General features: G+C 25.8%; 2 protein-coding genes across 2 annotated transcripts; one reads left to right on the plus strand and one right to left on the minus strand.

Moving 5' to 3' along the window:
• The first annotated feature begins 2,504 nt into the window (after positions 1 to 2,504).
• Positions 2,505 to 9,403, plus strand: LOC111419079 (uncharacterized). The gene is made up of 5 exons (XM_023051836.2): positions 2,505 to 2,667; positions 2,721 to 2,926; positions 2,984 to 3,091; positions 3,145 to 3,699; positions 9,159 to 9,403. The coding sequence occupies exons 1-4, from the start codon at positions 2,545 to 2,547 to the stop codon at positions 3,290 to 3,292; spliced, it is 585 nt and encodes a 194-aa protein (XP_022907604.1). The 5' UTR covers positions 2,505 to 2,544; the 3' UTR covers positions 3,293 to 3,699; positions 9,159 to 9,403.
• Positions 9,404 to 9,438: 35 nt separating this feature from the next.
• LOC111419078 (low density lipoprotein receptor adapter protein 1-A-like) lies at positions 9,439 to 15,655 on the minus strand. Its single transcript, XM_023051835.2, has 3 exons — positions 15,214 to 15,655; positions 9,694 to 10,352; positions 9,439 to 9,642 (listed from the first exon to the last, which is right to left on the minus strand). Exons 1-3 carry the CDS (start codon positions 15,260 to 15,262, stop codon positions 9,604 to 9,606), a joined length of 747 nt encoding a protein of 248 aa, XP_022907603.2. The 5' UTR covers positions 15,263 to 15,655; the 3' UTR covers positions 9,439 to 9,603.
• Positions 15,656 to 18,359: the final 2,704 nt, after the last annotated feature.

Genomic DNA, 18,359 nt, shown 5'->3' on the forward strand with positions numbered 1-18,359 from the left:
CATGTCAGAATTTTACGTTTAAATAAATAAATTAAAAGTAAATGGTGTTGATTTGATAAAATTAAATGAGATAAAAGAGATTCTTAAGAAATTAAAAATATTTCAATTTATTTAATTTATTATGATTTAAAGCGCCATCTATTGACGTAAAGGCTAACGTTATTAAACGAATTAATTTAATTTTAATAAAAATAAAAGCAAATAAAGGAAGATTTACTCATAAACGAATTTAGAAATTAATTTCGATTAAATATCATAAATCGTAAACAATAAATATAATAATTAAAAATAAAATTTGATGTGTCAAGAATAAGAAGTTAAAATATAACAATTTTATGTTTAAATAAATAAATTAAACGAAAATAATGTTGCTTTGATAAAATTAAAGATATAAAAAGTTTTAATTATTTCAAGTCTTTTAATTAATTGAAAGATTAGAACATAAAAATATTAAATTATTTATAATTTGAAGCGCCATCTATTGATTTGACGTTTAACTGAAGAAAAGGGGCTAATTTTTATATAAATTAAAAGTAAATGGTGTTGATTTGATCAAATTAAATGAAAAATAGTTTTAAATACTTTGAATGAAACCAAATTATTAAGAAATTGGAACAAACTCAAAATTTTAATTTAATATGGTTTAAAGCGCCATCTATTGACGTAAAGGCTAACTTTATTAAACGAATTAATTTAATTTTAATAAAAATATAAACAAATAAAGGAAGATTTACTCATAAACAAATTTAGAAATTAATTTCGATTAAATATGATAAACTGTAAACAATAAATATAATAATTAAAAATAAAATTTGATGTGTCAAGAATAAGAAGTTAAAATATAACAATTCTATGTTTAAATAAATAAATTAAAAGAAAATAATTTTACTTTGATAAAATTAAACGTATAAAAAGTTTTAATTATTTCAAGTCTTTTAATTAATTGAAAAATTAAAACACAAAAATATTAAATTATTTATAATTTGAAGCGCCATCTATTGATTTGACGTTTAATTGAAGAAAATGGGCTAATTTTTATATAAATTAAAAGTAAATGGTGTTGATTTGATCAAATTAAATGAGAAAATAGTTTTAAATACCTCGATTGAAACGAAATTCTTGAGAAATTGGAACAAACTCAAAATTTTAATTTATTATGGTTTAAAGCGCCATCTATTGACGTAAAAGCTAATTTTATTTAACGAATTAATTTAATTTTAATAAAAATAAAAAAAATTAAAGGAAGATTTGCTTATAAACGAATTTAGAAATTAATTTCGATTAAATATCATAAATTGTAAACAGTAAATGTAATAATTAAAAATAAAATTTGATGTGTCAAGGATAAGAAGTTAAAATATAACAATTTTATGTTTAAATAAATAAATTAAAAGAAAATAATGTTGTTTTGATAAAATTAAATGTATAAAGTTTTAATTATTTCAAGTTTTTTAATTAATTGAAAAATTAGAACATAAAAATATTAAATTATTTATAATTTGAAGCGCCATCTATTGATTTGACGTTTAACTGAAGAAAAGGGGCTAATTTTTATATAAATTAAAAGTAAATGGTGTTGATTTGATCAAATTAAATGAAAAATAGTTTTAAATACTTTGAATGAAACCAAATTATTAAGAAATTGGAACAAACTCAAAATTTTAATTTAATATGGTTTAAAGCGCCATCTATTGACGTAAAGGCTAACTTTATTAAACGAATTAATTTAATTTTAATAAAAATATAAACAAATAAAGGAAGATTTACTTATAAACGAATATAGAAATTAATTTCGATTAAATATCATAAATTGTAAACAATAAATATAATAATTAAAAATAAAATTTGATGTGTCAAGAATAAGAAGTTAAAATATAACAATTTTGTGTTTAAATAAATAAATGAAAGGAAAATAATGTTGCTTTCATAAAATTAAAGGTATAAAAAGTTTTAATTATTTCAAATCATTTAATTAATTGAAAAATTAGAACATAAAAATATTAAATTATTTATAATTTGAAGCGCCATCTATTGATATAGCGTTTAATTGAAGAAAAGGGGCTAATTTTTATATAAATTAAAAGTAAATGGTGTTGATTTAATAAAATTAAATGAGAAAATAGTTTTAAATACCTTGAATGAAACGAAATTATTAAGAAATTGGAACAAACTCAATATTTTAATTTATTATGGTTTAAAGCGCCATCTATTGACGTAAAGGCTAACTTTATTAAACGAATTAATTTAATTTTAATAAAAATAAAAACAAATAAAGGAAGATTTACTTATAAACGAATTTAGAAATTAATTTCGATTAAATATCATAGTATCAAGCCTTTTAATTAATTGAAAAATTAGAATATAAAAATATTAAATTATTTATAATTTGAAGCGCCATCTATCGACTTAGCGTTTAACTTGATAAAAAGGCGCTAATTTTTAACTGTTATTTCTTTAAATAAACTAAAAATAAATGTACAGTTACTTAAAAACACCGTTAATACACAAAATCGTTTTTAAATCGTTGCAGAATAATTTTCAAAAATGTTTCAACGAATTTATTTAAGTTTATTGATTTCTTTATTGTTATTAAGAAGTAATTTGGGGCAAAACATCGTAAATATTATCAATCCGGTTCGATTTCCTTACGGAGGTCCTTTCGTTGGGGTAAGAAAATGTTTTCTAATTTAAGATATATTTACAAAAACATTTTTTTAAAGATTATTTTAGCAATTGCAATACCTTTAGAACTCCCCAATTACGAAATTTTCTTCTCTTACAACATGGAAGGGAATTACAACTTGCCACAAAACGAAACTGATTATACCTGGCCACCGGATGTTAGTAGAAAAGGGGCAAATCATTTTTTGGAAAACTTTTTATCAAGAAAATTCGTTTATGGAGTGATTGAGAGGAAATTAAAATCGTAAGTTGAACCATAATTCAAAAAGAAATTGATTAATTAATTAATTAATTAAAAAAGGCATGGATATCCAGGAAAAAATTGTCTCTTACGAGCGATTTGCGAAGCCTCCGAGTATTCAATGGAACATACTGGTGTTTTAGCCGACGTTTTTCACATTTTATTATCGTAAGTATCGATTTATTTTTAATAACACAACTTTAAAGCTAATTTTGTAATAGACCATCAAAATCTAAATCAGAATTAGGATTAACAGACTACGAAAAAGCGGAATTTTACGGACTAGAAAACAAATTGTGCGATAAATACGCGAAAAAGTGCGAAATAAGTCTCTTGGGAATCATTTCGACCTTCGAACACCTATTTTAACCTTAATTAAATTGTTTTTTTTGAATCAAAAAAATATATGAGATCGTTTAATTAAACGTTTTTGATTTCAATTCGTTTCAAAACTTTACACATTGCTTAAATTAGCACGCATTGGTTCAATACTATTGTTTAAATCTAAATTTAGAAGAAAAACGTGACTAAAATTATTATTATAAAAATAGATTTAAATATTTTCCACGTTAAAGTCAGTTTGGTTAAAATTAAATCGTTAAATAATAACCCATCGAACATGGTGTTTATAATAAAGTGTTTTGATTTAGTAAATGATGTTTTAATAAATTTGTGTTTTCTGGTGATAATTGTGTTGGCAATCGTTTCTTATTTACTAAATGGGTTAAAGTTGGAATATAAATGTTCAAAATTTGGATTTGTTTAAGCTTTTAGAGGTAAGTAAATAATTTCGATTCTTTTATTAATAACACATATCTTAATTTAATAAATATAAGAATATGTGATGATTCGAAATGTTAGTTGTTGTAAGTTGTTAATATTGTTAACGTTATTCATACTCATTAATTTGTTATAAAATCTCTTTCATAATGACATTTCAAGTTGGTTGGGCTGCCTATACGGTTAGCTATGCTATATCAAGGTTTATATACAGGTGAATAAAAAGTCTGGAATACCTGAAATATGTTCAAAACTAGTTTCTTTTTGAAAGAATCCTTGCAGGTGTCAAAGACTGTAATAAACTTGTCGTCTTTTCCTATGTCTAATTTTTTTTTAAAATTGTACCTTATGGAAATACCCTACTTATATTGCATAAAAGTATATACCAACGATATAGCAATGACGCTCGAGCAACGTTGCCAGATCGCTGGTATATACAGTAAGCGTCATAAGTAAACCCCCTGCCTAATTTGAATTTCATATTTTCGTATCTATCTCGATATTGACGTATCTAAGAGCAAAAGTGCAAGAGAGCAATATTGTTAACAATAAAATTTGCAACAATTTTTGTTATAAAACTTTTCTTATAGCAAGCTTCCATTCTCAAGTGTTACCTTTAATAATTTGAAAGAGCAACAAATTCATAAAATTTTCATATTTTCGTATCTATCTCGATATTGACGTATCTCAGAGCAAAAGTGCAAGAGAGCAATATTGTTAACAATAAAATTTGCAACAATTTTTGTTATAAAAGTTTTCTTATAGCAAGATCCGATTCTCAAATGTTACCTTTAATAACTTGAAAGAGCCACAAATTTATAAAATTTTCATATATTCGTATCTATCTAGATATTGACGCATCTAAGTGCAAAAGTGCAAGAGAGCAATATTATTAACAATAAAATTTGCAACAATTTCTCTTATAAAAATTTTCTTATAGCAAGCTTCCTTTCTAAAATGTTACCTTTAATAACTTGAAAGAGCAACAAATTCATAAAATTTTCATATTTTCGTATCTATTTCGATATTGACGCATCTAAGAGCAAAAGTGCAAGAGAGCAATATTGTTAACAATAAAATTTGCAACAATTTTTGTTATAAAAGTTTGCTTATAGCAAGCTTCGATTCTCAAGTGTTACCTTTAATAACTTGAAATAGCAACAAATTCATAAAATTTTCATATTTTCGCATCTATCTCGATATTGACGCATCTAAGAGCAAAAGTGCAAGAGAGCAATATTGTTAACAATAAAATTTGCAACAATTTTTGTAATAAAACTTTTCTTATAGCAAGTTTCCATTCTCGAGTGCTACCTTTAATAACTTGAAAGAGCCACAAATTCATAAAATTTTCATATTTTTGTATCTATCTCGATATTGACGCATCTAAGAGCAAAAGTGTAAGAGAACAATATTGTTAACAATAAAATTTGCAACAATCTTTGTCATAAAAGATTTTTTATAGCAAGCTCCGATTCTCAAGTGTTACCTTTAATAACTTGAAAGAGCAACAAATTCATAAAATTTTCATATTTTCGTATGTATCTCGATATTGACGCATCTAAGAGCAAAAGTGCAAGAGAGCAATATTGTTAACAATAAAATTTGCAACAATTTTTGTTATAAAAGTTTGCTTATAGCAAGCTTCGATTCTCAAGTGTTACCTTTAATAACTTGAAATAGCAACAAATTCATAAAATTTTCATATTTTCGCATCTATCTCGATATTGACGCATCTAAGAGCAAAAGTGCAAGAGAGCAATATTGTTAACAATAAAATTTGCAACAATTTTTGTAATAAAACTTTTCTTATAGCAAGTTTCCATTCTCGAGTGCTACCTTTAATAACTTGAAAGAGCCACAAATTCATAAAATTTTCATATTTTTGTATCTATCTCGATATTGACGCATCTAAGAGCAAAAGTGTAAGAGAGCAATATTGTTAACAATAAAATTTGCAACAATCTTTGTCATAAAAGATTTTTTATAGCAAGCTCCGATTCTCAAGTGTTACCTTTAATAACTTGAAAGAGCAACAAATTCATAAAATTTTCATATCTTCGTATTTATCTCGATATTGACGTATCTAAGAGCAAAAGTGCAAGAGAGCAATATTGTTAACAATAAAATTTGCAACAATTTTTGTTATAAAACTTTTCTTATAGCAAGCTTCCATTCTCAAGTGTTACTTTTAATAACTTGAAAGAGCCACAAATTTATAAAATTTTCATATATTCGTATCTATCTAGATATTGACGCATCTAAGTGCAAAAGTGCAAGAGAGCAATATTGTTAACAATAAAATTTGCAACAATTTTTGTAATAAAAGCTTTCTTATAAGAAGCTCCGATTCTCAAGTGTTACCTTTAATAACTTGAAAGAGCCACAAATTCATAAAATTTTCATATTTTTGTATCTATCTCGATATTGACGCTTCTCAGAGCAAAAGTGCAAGAGAGCAATATTGTTAACAATAAAATTTGCAACAATTTTTGTAATAAAAGTTTTCTTATAAGAAGCTCCGACTCTCAAGTGTTACCTTTAATAACTTGAAAGAGCAACAAATTCATAAAATTTTCATATTAACGTATCTATCCCGATATTGACGCATCTAAGAGCAAAAGTGCAAGAGAGCAATATTGTTAACAATAAAATTTGCAACCATTTTTGTAATAAAACTTTTCTTATAGAAAGTTTCCATTCTCAAGTGCTACCTTTAATAACTTGAAAGCGCCACAAATTCATAAAATTTTCATATTAACGTATCTATCCCGATATTGACGCATCTAAGAGCAAAAGTGCAAGAGAGCAATATTGTTAACAATAAAATTTGCAACAATTTTTGTTATAAAAGTTTTCTTATAGCAAGCTTCCATTCTCAAGTGTTACCTTTAATAACTTGAAAGAGCAACAAATTCATAAAATTTTCATATTTTCGTATCTATCTCGATATTGACGCATCTAAGAGCAAAAGTGCAAGAGAGCAATATTGTTAACAATAAAATTTGCAACAATTTTTGTTATAAAAGTTTTCTCATAGCAAGATCCGACTCTCAAGTGTTACCTTTAATAACTTGAAATAGCAATAAATTCATAAAATTTTCATATTTTCGTATCTACCTCGATATTGACGCATCTAAGAGCAAAAGTGTAAGAGTGCAATATTGTTAACAATAAAATTTGCAACAATTTTTGTTATAAAAGTTTTCTTATAGCAAGATCCGATTCTCAAGTGTTACCTTTAATAATTTGAAAGAGCAACAAATTCATAAAATTTTCATATTTTCGTATCTATCTCGATATTGACGCATCTAAGAGCAAAAGTACAAGAGAGCAATAGTGTTAACAATAAAATTTGCAACAATTTTTGTTATAAAAGTTTTCTTATAGCAAGCTTCGATTCTCAAGTGTTACGTTTAATAACTTGAAAGAGCAACAAATTCATAAAATTTTCATATTTTCGCATCTATCTCGATATTGACGTGTCTAAGAGCAAAAGTGCAAGAGAGCAATATTGTTAACAATAAAATTTGCAACAATTTTTGTTATAAAAGTTTTCTCATAGCAAGATCCGACTCTCAAGTGTTACCTTTAATAACTTGAAATAGCAACAAATTCATAAAATTTTCATATTTTCGCATCTATCTCGATATTGACGCATCTAAGAGCAAAAGTGCAAGAGAGCAATATTGTTAACAATAAAATTTGCAACAATTTTTGTTATAAAGGTTTTCTCATAGCAAGATCCGCCTCTCAAGTGTTACCTTTAATAACTTGAAATAGCAACAAATTCATAAAATTTTCATATTTTCGTATCTATCTCGATATTGACACGTCTAAGAGCAAAAGTGCAAGAGAGCAATATTATTAACAATAAAATTTGCAACAATTTTTGTAATAAAAGTTTTCTTATAAGAAGCTCCGACTCTCAAGTGTTACCTTTAATAACTTGAAAGAGCAACAAATTCATAAAATTTTCATATTTTCGTATCTATCTCGATATTGACACGTCTAAGAGCAAAAGTGCAAGAGAGCAATATTATTAACAATAAAATTTGCAACAATTTTTGTTGTAAAAGTTTTCTTATAGCGAGATCCGACTCTCAAGTGTTACCTTTAATAACTTGAAAGAGCAACAAATTCATAAAATTTTCTTATTTTTGTATCTATCTCGATATTGACGCATCTAAGAGCAAAAGTGCAAGAGAGCAATATTGTTAACAATAAAATTTGCAACAATTTTTGTTATAAAAGTTTTCTTATAGCAAGATCCGATTCTCAAGTGTTACCTTTAATAATTTGAAAGAGCAACAAATTCATAAAATTTTCATATTTTCGTATCTATCTCGATATTGACGTGTCTAAGAGCAAAAGTGCAAGAGAGCAATATTGTTAACAATAAAATTTGCAACAATTTTTGTTATAAAAGTTTTCTTATAGCAAGCTTCGATTCTCAAGTGTTACCTTTAATAACTTGAAAGAGCAACAAATTCATAAAATTTTCATATTTTTGTATCTATCTCGATATTGACGCATCTAAGAGCAAAAGTTCAAGAGAGCAATATTGTTAACAATAAAATTTGCAACAATTTTTGTTATAAAAGTTTTCTCATAGCAAGATCCGACTCTCAAGTGTTAACTTTAATAACTTGAAATAGCAACAAATTCATAAAATTTTCATATTTTCGTATCTATCTCGATATTGACGCATCTAAGAGCAAAAGTGTAAGAGAGCAATATTGTTAACAATAAAATTTGCAACAATTTTTGTTATAAAAGTTTTCTCATAGCAAGATCCGACTCTCAAGTGTTAACTTTAATAACTTGAAATAGCAACAAATTCATAAAATTTTCATATTTTCGTATCTATCTCGATATTGACGCATCTAAGAGCAAAAGTGCAAGAGAGCAATATTGTTAACAATAAAATTTGCAACAATTTTTGTTGTAAAACTTTTCTTATAGCAAGATTCGACTCTCAAGTGTTACCTTTAATAACCTGAAAGAGCAACAAATTCATAAAATTTTCATTTTTTCGTATCTATCTCGATATTGACGTATCTAAGAGCAAAAGTGCAAGAGAGCAATATTGTTAACAATAAAATTTGCAACAATTTTTGTTATAAAAGTTTTCTTATAGCAAGCTTCGATTCTCAAGTGTTACCTTTAATAACTTGAAAGAGCAACAAATCCATAAAATTTTCATATTTTCGTATCTATCTCGATATTGACGTGTCTAAGAGCAAAAGTGCAAGAGAGCAATATTGTTAACAATAAAATTTGCAACAATTTTTGTTATAAAAGTTTTCTTATAACAAGCTCCGATTCTCAAGTGTTACAAGTGTTTAAAAATTACAAATAGTTTATAATAATTTTATCGCCTATATCCGCTACTTTACGGACATACTGTATATATTTTTTTATAGTATTATTTTATTTATGCTTATCTTTTTAGGTACATGAAACCTATCGATAAGATGGAAGGAGATGGACTTAAGGAGATGGAGTAAAGAACACATCACCAAAAAATGGTACTAACTCCTCTTCTAGACATAAAAAAACATTTCACCATCAAGAATACTACCATGGAGAGATTTTATCGCACTTAAAACAATGACGGACGAATTCTTAGCGTTGCCAGAGGATAATAATGGTTTCATTGATTGCCCTTTAAATTTAAACAAAGAGTGAAGAGAGGGAACTAAAGCCTGGTTGAAATTCGAATTGGAAAAAGATTATAATAATATAACCTATTTATTCTGTACATTTTAAGTAAACTAAATTAACCTTAATTTAAACTAAAATGAATTAGAACTCGCCTGGAATTAAAATTAAGGTATTTTGATGTTAATAAGAAAAAATGATGAAATAATTAACTTAAAATAATAATTAAATTAAAATCAATAACGTTTAAAAGCACTTTCATCTTCAAAACAAACCTAAAAAGAAACCTAATTAACACTTTAATAATTATTAATGAATTTATTTACCCATTCACGTTGAATTTTATCTTTCCTCGCAGATCTTATATCCTCAAAGAACAAATCTTCATCTTCAAATCGAATTAATTGCTCCTCCTCAAATTGTTCAACTTTATTTTTATCGTTAACTTCATTTTTATAATTACTTTCCATCGCATTTTGAAATTGTTTCGTCGTGGGTAAAATCCTCCACTCTTCAAAAGCATTCGTAAACGCTTTGGCTATCGATAAAGCAACATTTTCAGTTAATTTTCTTTTTCCGCAACAAAACACGTAACATTCCACACGATCTTCCTCGTGTTTTAATTCGTTTTTATTCGAATTCGTAGTCGCGGAAAACGAAAAAATCCTCGGATTTAAACGATCCGTACAACAATTTGAAATTTTATAAATCGAAATCGTTAAAATTTCGTCACCTTTAGAATCGTGGACTACGATTCCTTTCGGGGATATCGTAAGATCGACCGTTTCCGGTTTCCTTTTTTGCGATTTTAACGATTTTAATACGTTTTTGACTGCTTCTTGGGGTTTATTTTCGCTTAAGCATTCGTTTAATGTGTATGATCCTAAATATTTTAGTTTGAAAGTAACCAAATCGTTTTCGCTGATCGTTTCTGAACGGTTATCTTCATCTTTCGTTTGTTGTAGGGCTAATTCTTCTGATAATTCTAAAATAAAGAATTTTTTTTAATTGAAACGTCAAATTTGACAGTTTATTTGACGGATTATGGTGATTTCAGAATGCCAACGTCAAATAATTAAAACGAAAAATTATTATTTTGAGGTTATCTTCTTAATTATTGATTAAATCAAAAAAAAATGTTGGCAAAGCTTGTTTAGAATTGTTTCAGGAACAATTTTTGTTAACACAATTTTTTTCTAACTTGAAATTTTAATTTCCCACTGAACAGTATGCTACAAAAATTAATATTTTTGAGGTTATATCCTTATTGTTGATTTAATCAAAAAATGTTGTTAACAAAATTTGTTTAGAATTACTTCAGGAACAGTGTTTGTTAATACAATGTTTTGCTAACTTGAAATTTTAATTTCCCTCTGAATAGTATGCTATCAAAATTAATTATCTCGATAATTATTGTTTTTATCAAAAAATGTTTTAAATAAAATTTGTTTCAATTTCGATTTTGAATCAATTATCTTAAAAAAAAAAATTTACATCTCTATTAATTAAGCATCTAAGTACAAGTATGTATAAAAAAGGAAAAACTATTATTTTGAGGTTATCTCCTTAATTATTGATTAAATCAAAAAAAAATGTTGACAAAGTTTGTTTAGAATTGTTTGAGGAACAATTTTTGTTAACACAACTTTTTTCTAACTTGAAATTTTAATTTCCCACTGAACAGTATGTTACAAAAATTAATATTTCTGAGGTTATATCCTTATTGTTGATTTAATCAAAAAATGTTGTTAACAAAATTTCTTTAGAATTACTTCAGGAATAGTGTTTGTTAATAGAATTTTTTGCTAACTTGAAATTTTAATTTCCCTCTGAATAGTATGCTATCAAAAATAATTATGTCGATAATTATTGTTTTTATCAAAAAATGTTTTAAATAAAATTTGTTTCAATTTCGATTTTGAATCAATTATCTTAATAAAAAAATTTTACATCTCTATTAATTAAGCATCTAAGTGTGATTATATATAAAAACGGAAAAATTATTATTTTGAGGTTATCTCCTTAATTATTGATTATATTAAAAAATTTTGTTAACAATATTTTTTAAGAATTACACCAGGAACAATGTTTGTTAAAACAATTTTTTTCTAACTTGAAATTTTAATTTCCCACTGAACAGTATGCTATAAAAATTAATATTTTTGAGGTTATATCCTTATTGTTGATTTAATCAAAAAATGTTGTTAACAAAACTTGTTTAGAATTACTTCAGGAGCAGTGTTTGTTAATACAATTTTTTGCTAACTTGAAATTTTAATTTCCCTCTGAATAGTATGCTATCAAAATTAATTATCTCGATAATTATTGTTTTTATCAAAAAATGTTTTAAATAAAATTTGTTTCAATTTCGATTTTGAATCAATTATCTTAATACAAAATTTTTACATCTCTATTAATTCAGCATCTAAGTATAATTATGTATAAAAATTAAAAAATTATTATTTTGAGGTTATCTCCTTAATTATTGATTAAATCAAAAAAAAATGTTGTCAAAGTTTGTTTAGAATTGTTTCAGGAACAATTTTTGTTAAGACAATTTTTTTTTTACTTGAAATTTTAATTTCCCACTGAACAGTATGGTACAAAAATTAATATTTTTGAGGTTATATCCTTATTGTTGATTTAATCAAAAAATGTTGTTAACAAAATTTGTTTAGAATTACTTTAGGAACAGTGTTTCTTAATAGAATTTTTTGCTAACTTGAAATTTTAATTTCCCTCTGAATAGTATGCTATCAAAATTAATTATCTCGATAATTATTGCTTTTATCAAAAAATGTTTTAAATAAAATTTGTTTCAATTTCGATTTTGAATCAATTATCTTAATAAAAAAATTTTACATCTCTATTAATTAAGCATTTAAGTGTAATTATGTGTAAAAACGGAAAAGTTATTATTTTGAGGTTATCTCCTTAATTATTGATTAAATCAAAAAAAAAATGTTGACAAAGTTTGTTTAGAATTGTTTCACGAACAATTTTTGTTAACAAAATTTTTTTCTAACTTGAAATTTTAATTTCCCACTGAACAGTATGGTACAAAAATCAATATTTTTGAGGTTATATCCTTATTGTTGATTTAATCAAAAAATGTTGTTAACAAAATTTGTTTAGAATTACTTCAGAAACAGTGTTTGTTAATACAATTTTTTGCTAACTTGAAATTTTAATTTCCCTCTGAATAGTATGCTATCAAAATTAATTATCTCGATAATTATTGTTTTTATCAAAAAATGTTTTAAATAAAATTTATTTCAATTTCGATTTTAAATCAATTATCTTAATAAAAAATTTTTACATCTCTATTAATTAGGCATCTAAGTGTAATTATGTGTAAAAACGGAAAAATTATTATTTTGAGGTTATCTCCTTAATTATTGATTAAATCAAAAAAAATTGTTGACAAAGTTTGTTTAGAATTGTTTCAGGAACAATTTTTGTTAAAACAATGTTTTTCTAACTTGAAATTTTAATTTCCCACTGAACAGTATGCTACAAAAATTAATATTTTTGAGGTTATATCCTTATTGTTGATTTAATCAAAAAATGTTGTTAACAAAATTTGTTTAGAGTTACTTCAGGAATAGTATTTGTTAATAAAATTTTTTGCTAACTTGAAATTTTAATTTCGCTCTGAATAGTATGCTATCAAAATTAATTATCTCAACAATTATTGTTTTTATTAAAAAATGTTTTAAATAAAATTTGTTTCAATTTCAATTTTGAATCAATTATCTTAATAAAACAATTTTACATCTCTATTAATTAAGCATCTAAGTACAAGTATGTATAAAAACGGAAAAATTATTATTTTGAGGTTATCTCCTTAATTATTGTTTAAATCAAAAAGAATTTTTGACAAAGTTTGCTTAGAATGGTTTCAGGAACAATTTTTGTTAACACAATTTTTTTCTAACTTGAAATTTTAATTTCCCACTGAACAGTATGCTACAAAAATTAATATTTTTGAGGTTATATCCTTATTGTTGATTTAATCAAAAAATGTTGTTAACAAAATTTGTTTAGAATTACTTCAGGAACAGTGTTTGTTAATAAAATTTTTTGCTAACTTGAAATTTTAATTTCCCTCTGAATAGTATGCTATTAAAATTAATTATCTCAACAATTATTGTTTTTATTAAAAAATGTTTTAAATAAAATTTGTTTCAATTTCGATTTTGAATCCATTATCTTAATAAAAAAAATTTACATCTCCATTGATTAAGCATCTAAGTATAATTATGTATAAAAAAGGAAAAATTATTATTTTGAGGTTATCTTCTTAATTATTGATTAAATCAAAAAAAATTATTGACAAAGTTTGTTTAGAATTGTATCAGGACAATTTTTGTTAACACAACTTTTTTCTAACTTGAAATTTTAATTTCCCATTGAACAGTATGGTACAAAAATTAATATTTTTGAGGTTATATCCTTATTGTTGATTTAATCAAAAAATGTTGTTAACAAAATTTGTTTAGAATTACTTCAGGAACAGTGTTTGTTAATACAATTTTTTGCTAACTTGAAATTTTAATTTCCCTCTGAATAGTATGCTATCAAAATTAATTATATCGATAATTATTGTTTTTATCAAAAAATGTTTTAAATAAAATTTGTTTCAATTTCGATTTTGAATCAATTATCTTAATAAAAAATTTTTAGATCTCTATTAATTAAACATCTAAGTACAAGTATGTATAAAAACGGAAAAATTATTATTTTGAGGTTATCTCCATAATTATTGATTAAATCAAAAAAAAATTTTGACAAAGTTTGTTTAGAATTGTTTCAGGAACAATTTTTGTTAACACAAGGTTTTTCTAACTTGAAATTTTAATTTCCCACTGAAGAGTATGCTACAAAAATTAATATTTTTGAGGTTATATCCTTATTGTTGATTTAATCAAAAAATGTTGTTAACAAAATTTGTTTAGAATTACTTCAGAAACAGTGTTTGTTAATACAATTTTTTGCTAACTTGAAATTTTAATTTCCCTCTGAATAGTATGCTATCAAAATTAATTATCTCGATAATTATTGTTTTTATCAAAAAATGTTTTAAACAAAATTTGTTTCAATTTCGATTTTGAATCAATTATCTTAATAAAAGAATTTTACATCTCTATTAATTAAGCATCTAAGTATAATTATATATAAAAACGGAAAAATTATTATTTTGAGGTTATCTCCTTAATTATTGATTAAATCAAAAAAAATTGTTGATAAAGTTTGTTTAGAATTCTTTCAGGAACAATTTTTGTTAACACAATTTTTTTCTAACTTGAAATTTTAATTTCCCACTGAACAGTATGGTACAAAAATTAATATTTTTGAGGTTAAATCCTTATTGTTGATTTAATGAAAAGATGTTGTTAACAAAATTTGTTTAGAATTACTTCAGGAACAGTGTTTGTTAGTACAATTTTTTGCTAACTTGAAATTTTAATTTCCCTCTGAATAGTATACTATCAAAATTAATTATCTCGATAATTATCGTTTTTATTAAAAAATGTTAACATAAATGCCAACATATAAATAATTATTATTTTTGATTTTGTTATCGGTTTTGTCTCTCGTGACCTTTATAATGTTTAATCACAGCTTTTATAAACAATCTGTTTTTAGTCGTTCTTAATAATAAAGTGTCTTTATTGCATCAGAACAACATTAAAAGACAACAACAACAAAAAATCCAAAATTGACCAATTAAAAAACGTGACGCAATAAAACTGCATGTTAAGATTAGAAAGTTAAAAAAATATTTCCACTTAAAACCAGCTTAAAAACAAACTTAAAAAAAATCGTTAATAAAGTAAACTCACTTTGATGTTTTGAGGGATTCGCTTTCCAAATTCCTTTTAAAAAAGCCATTTATTTCCACAGAAATCTTCTCGTTTGCGTTGAAATTCAAAAGAGAGTGGATTTTCACTTCGAGCAATGATTTTAATTCGCCTTGGCGTCTCGTTTCGATCCGTTTCGATCGGCTCTCGAAGAGCGTTTGTTGCTTCAATGGGGAGCAAAGCAAAACCTTCGGACTCGCACACGAAAAATAAAGAGAAGAAAGAAGTGCGATTCGATATCTGACGCAATCTTTGCGCGATTTCGCTTCCGGTTTTGGCGTCGAAGAAGATTTGCGAAATTACAATTTGATTTTATTATTATATTATTGCGTTGCGATGATTGCAAATCGCTTTTAATTGAGATTATTACGTTTTGTTAACTTTAAAACGTAAATAAACAGACAAGATAAGGTTAAAAATTTTGAAATAACTTGAACGAAGAAATTAGCAAATCAATTCTAATTAAATTAAGTTAATTGTTTTAAAAATAAAGATTATCTTGCTAAAATTAAGTCTTTCTTTATTTTTGACATAAAGAAACAAATATAATAAATAATAAAACAATTATAATAAAGAAGCTAAAAGATACAAAAGAATGTAAAACCTTGCCATCTAAATTGTCCATCAAACCAGAAATCTGAAAGTGATAGCTAAAAAGATGCAAAAAAGCTGTGATGTTAATGACATCACAGATGAATTATTGGAACGCATTTGTAAAGTAACCTAAATGTTCTTGGATCTTGGATTTTGCACCATCAGAAGATGTAAAAAGAATGCGTGTCAAAATCGAAGAGTACAGAAAGCCAAAACAAATGCCCCAGTACAAAAGGTTTCAAGGTTGGAGCCTCACTGGACCAGCGAATGCACTAAAGCCAAAGAAAATCCGGTTAAATTGTGGAGAAAATCCTCAAATGAACTACACCGAGGATGCATTGTAATTAAGGAACTACAACATACATGTTGCGCTGATCCAAGAACCATATGTATATGGAGAAATAATCAGAAGATCATTGGATTTTCTTAGTCATCATGTTTGAGCCGATGGCATTCGACCACCCCAATCAAGAACACGACAACGCTTTTTCTTCAACCAAAGATCTTCTTTCAAAATCTATCTTTCTAGGACATCCCTCTTCACATGCTACCCTATCATTATCAACTGAAGCATCTAACACAGGTATGGGAGCTGTTTTAACCCAAACCATCAGTGGAAAATCTCAATCATTAGCATTCTTTTCCAAAAAATTACTTCATGCCAAACCAAATATTCAACTTTTGATAGAGAACTATTAGCGATCTACTCTGCTATCAAATTTTTTAAACATTCGTTACATGGAAATCAATTTACGGTATATACAGATCCTCTATATACAGGTGACCCACGTAACTGGTTCGTTAGAACGTTTTCAGGTTCCACTATTCGTAGAGATTTGAAATTTTCGTAGCATGGGTTGTTCATTCGGAACTTTCGATCTAAAATATTTTCAAGATGGCCGCCACTTTCAGTCTACCGGAAGTAGACCATAACTTCGCTATTTTAAATGGAATGGTATACTTTTTATTATACCGTTTAATTGTATGCAAAAAAATAGGTTGACTTTGATAAAAGTTGTTAGTACCTAGCGTTTTTCGTTTTCGAGTTATTTTGGTTTTAAGGTTTTTTTGGGAAATTTCAACATGCTCTTTAAAACTCCATACCTCAGCCAACGTTCATTCAAAAAAGATCTACTTTGGCACGATTACTCTTCAGATATTGTCAAATAGATTGTCATTTGTTGTATCGGAGTATCTTATACAGGGTGGTCAAAAATTGAATTACTGTTTCTCCATATTCAATGGTGAGAAAGTCAAAAGTTTTATTAGCATTAATATTATTATTTTTAGCCTATCAGAAAGAGAATTTAATTCTCTACAAATTATCTATAAACATTCCCATACCTATTTATTGTAGTTTGCCTCATATTGTGAAATTTATTAAAACATGCACGAAATGCAGGTTTTTTTATTAGAAAGCTATGGAATTTTGACAGTTTTTGGTCCATGTTTGTATTATTGTTGTCATTACTTACATTTGACGACGGGTGTAAGTCATTGAACATCATGGTAAATTATTCCAACGCCGATATTTAAAATTTATTTTGTATTGATGGCGAATGTAATAAACTTTTGGACAGGACGTGTCGAACACTTAATGAGGGATGCCTAACGAACCTAACGCCCATCACAAGGAAAAATGTCAAAAAATTGATAAAGAATTTCTTAGTTCTGGATATATCGAGACCAAAAAACATCGCATATTTCCGGTCACTAGTGATGAAGACAACGAAATAAATATTTTATTGTATGTATTTTATTGCATTTCCAAATTCAATTTAATAACAAAGTTATATTTTTATTCAAATCTAATTTTTGTTATTAACTTTTTGTTTTAATAGTTTCATTTATTTGATCTTCTATTTGTAATTTTTGGTAAGTAAAAGCTAGTAAACTAAAAGATTATCAATCGTAGTTAATAGTACAAATAGTAATAGAAATAAATTAAACAAAAAACTGTCAAAATGTCATGGCCTTCTAATAAAAATACAAACCGTTTCCTGCATTTCTTGTATGTTTTGATAAATTTATGAATATGAGAGAAACTACAATAAATAGATATAGGAATGTTTATAGATAAATTGTAGAGAATCAAATTCCTTTTCGTGTAGGCTAATAAAATATGGGGCGTTCCATTTAAAATTTTCGACTTTCTTCCCATTGAATATGGAGAAACGGTAATTCAATTTTTGTCCATCCTGTATAAGATACTCTAACACAATATATGACAATCTATTTGAGAGCATCTGAAGAGTAATCGTGCCAATTTAAAGCTTTTTTGAATGAACGTTGGCTGGGATATAGGGTTTTAAAGAGCATGGTGAAATTTGCCAAAAAAACCTTAAAATCAAAATAACCCGTAAACGAAAAACGCTAGGTACCAAAAACTTTTATGAAAGTCAACATATTTTTTTACATACAATTAGAAGGTGCAATAAAAACTATAGCATTCCATTTGAAATAACGAAGTTATGGTCTACTTCCGGTAGACCAGAAGTGGCGGCCATCTTGAAAATGTTTTAGATCAAAAGTTC

This window comes from Onthophagus taurus, chromosome 5 (genome assembly GCF_036711975.1).
Source record: "Onthophagus taurus isolate NC chromosome 5, IU_Otau_3.0, whole genome shotgun sequence".
Lineage (NCBI taxonomy): Eukaryota > Metazoa > Arthropoda > Insecta > Coleoptera > Scarabaeidae > Onthophagus > Onthophagus taurus.

Bases quoted from the DNA above. Each gene is read 5' to 3' on its own strand.
- LOC111419079 (XM_023051836.2), top strand. From the start codon at position 2,545: ATGTTTCAACGAATTTATTTAAGTTTATTGATTTCTTTATTGTTATTA. The intron at 2,927-2,983 runs GTAAGTTGAACC...TAATTAAAAAAG, and splicing joins ATTGAGAGGAAATTAAAATC to GCATGGATATCCAGGAAAAA. The intron at 3,092-3,144 runs GTAAGTATCGAT...ATTTTGTAATAG, and splicing joins GTTTTTCACATTTTATTATC to ACCATCAAAATCTAAATCAG.
- LOC111419078 (XM_023051835.2), bottom strand. From the start codon at position 15,262: ATGGCTTTTTTAAAAGGAATTTGGAAAGCGAATCCCTCAAAACATCAA. The intron at 10,353-15,213 runs GTGAGTTTACTT...TCTTTATTTTAG, and splicing joins GAATCCCTCAAAACATCAAA to AATTATCAGAAGAATTAGCC. The intron at 9,643-9,693 runs GTAAATAAATTC...GTTTCTTTTTAG, and splicing joins ATAAAATTCAACGTGAATGG to GTTTGTTTTGAAGATGAAAG.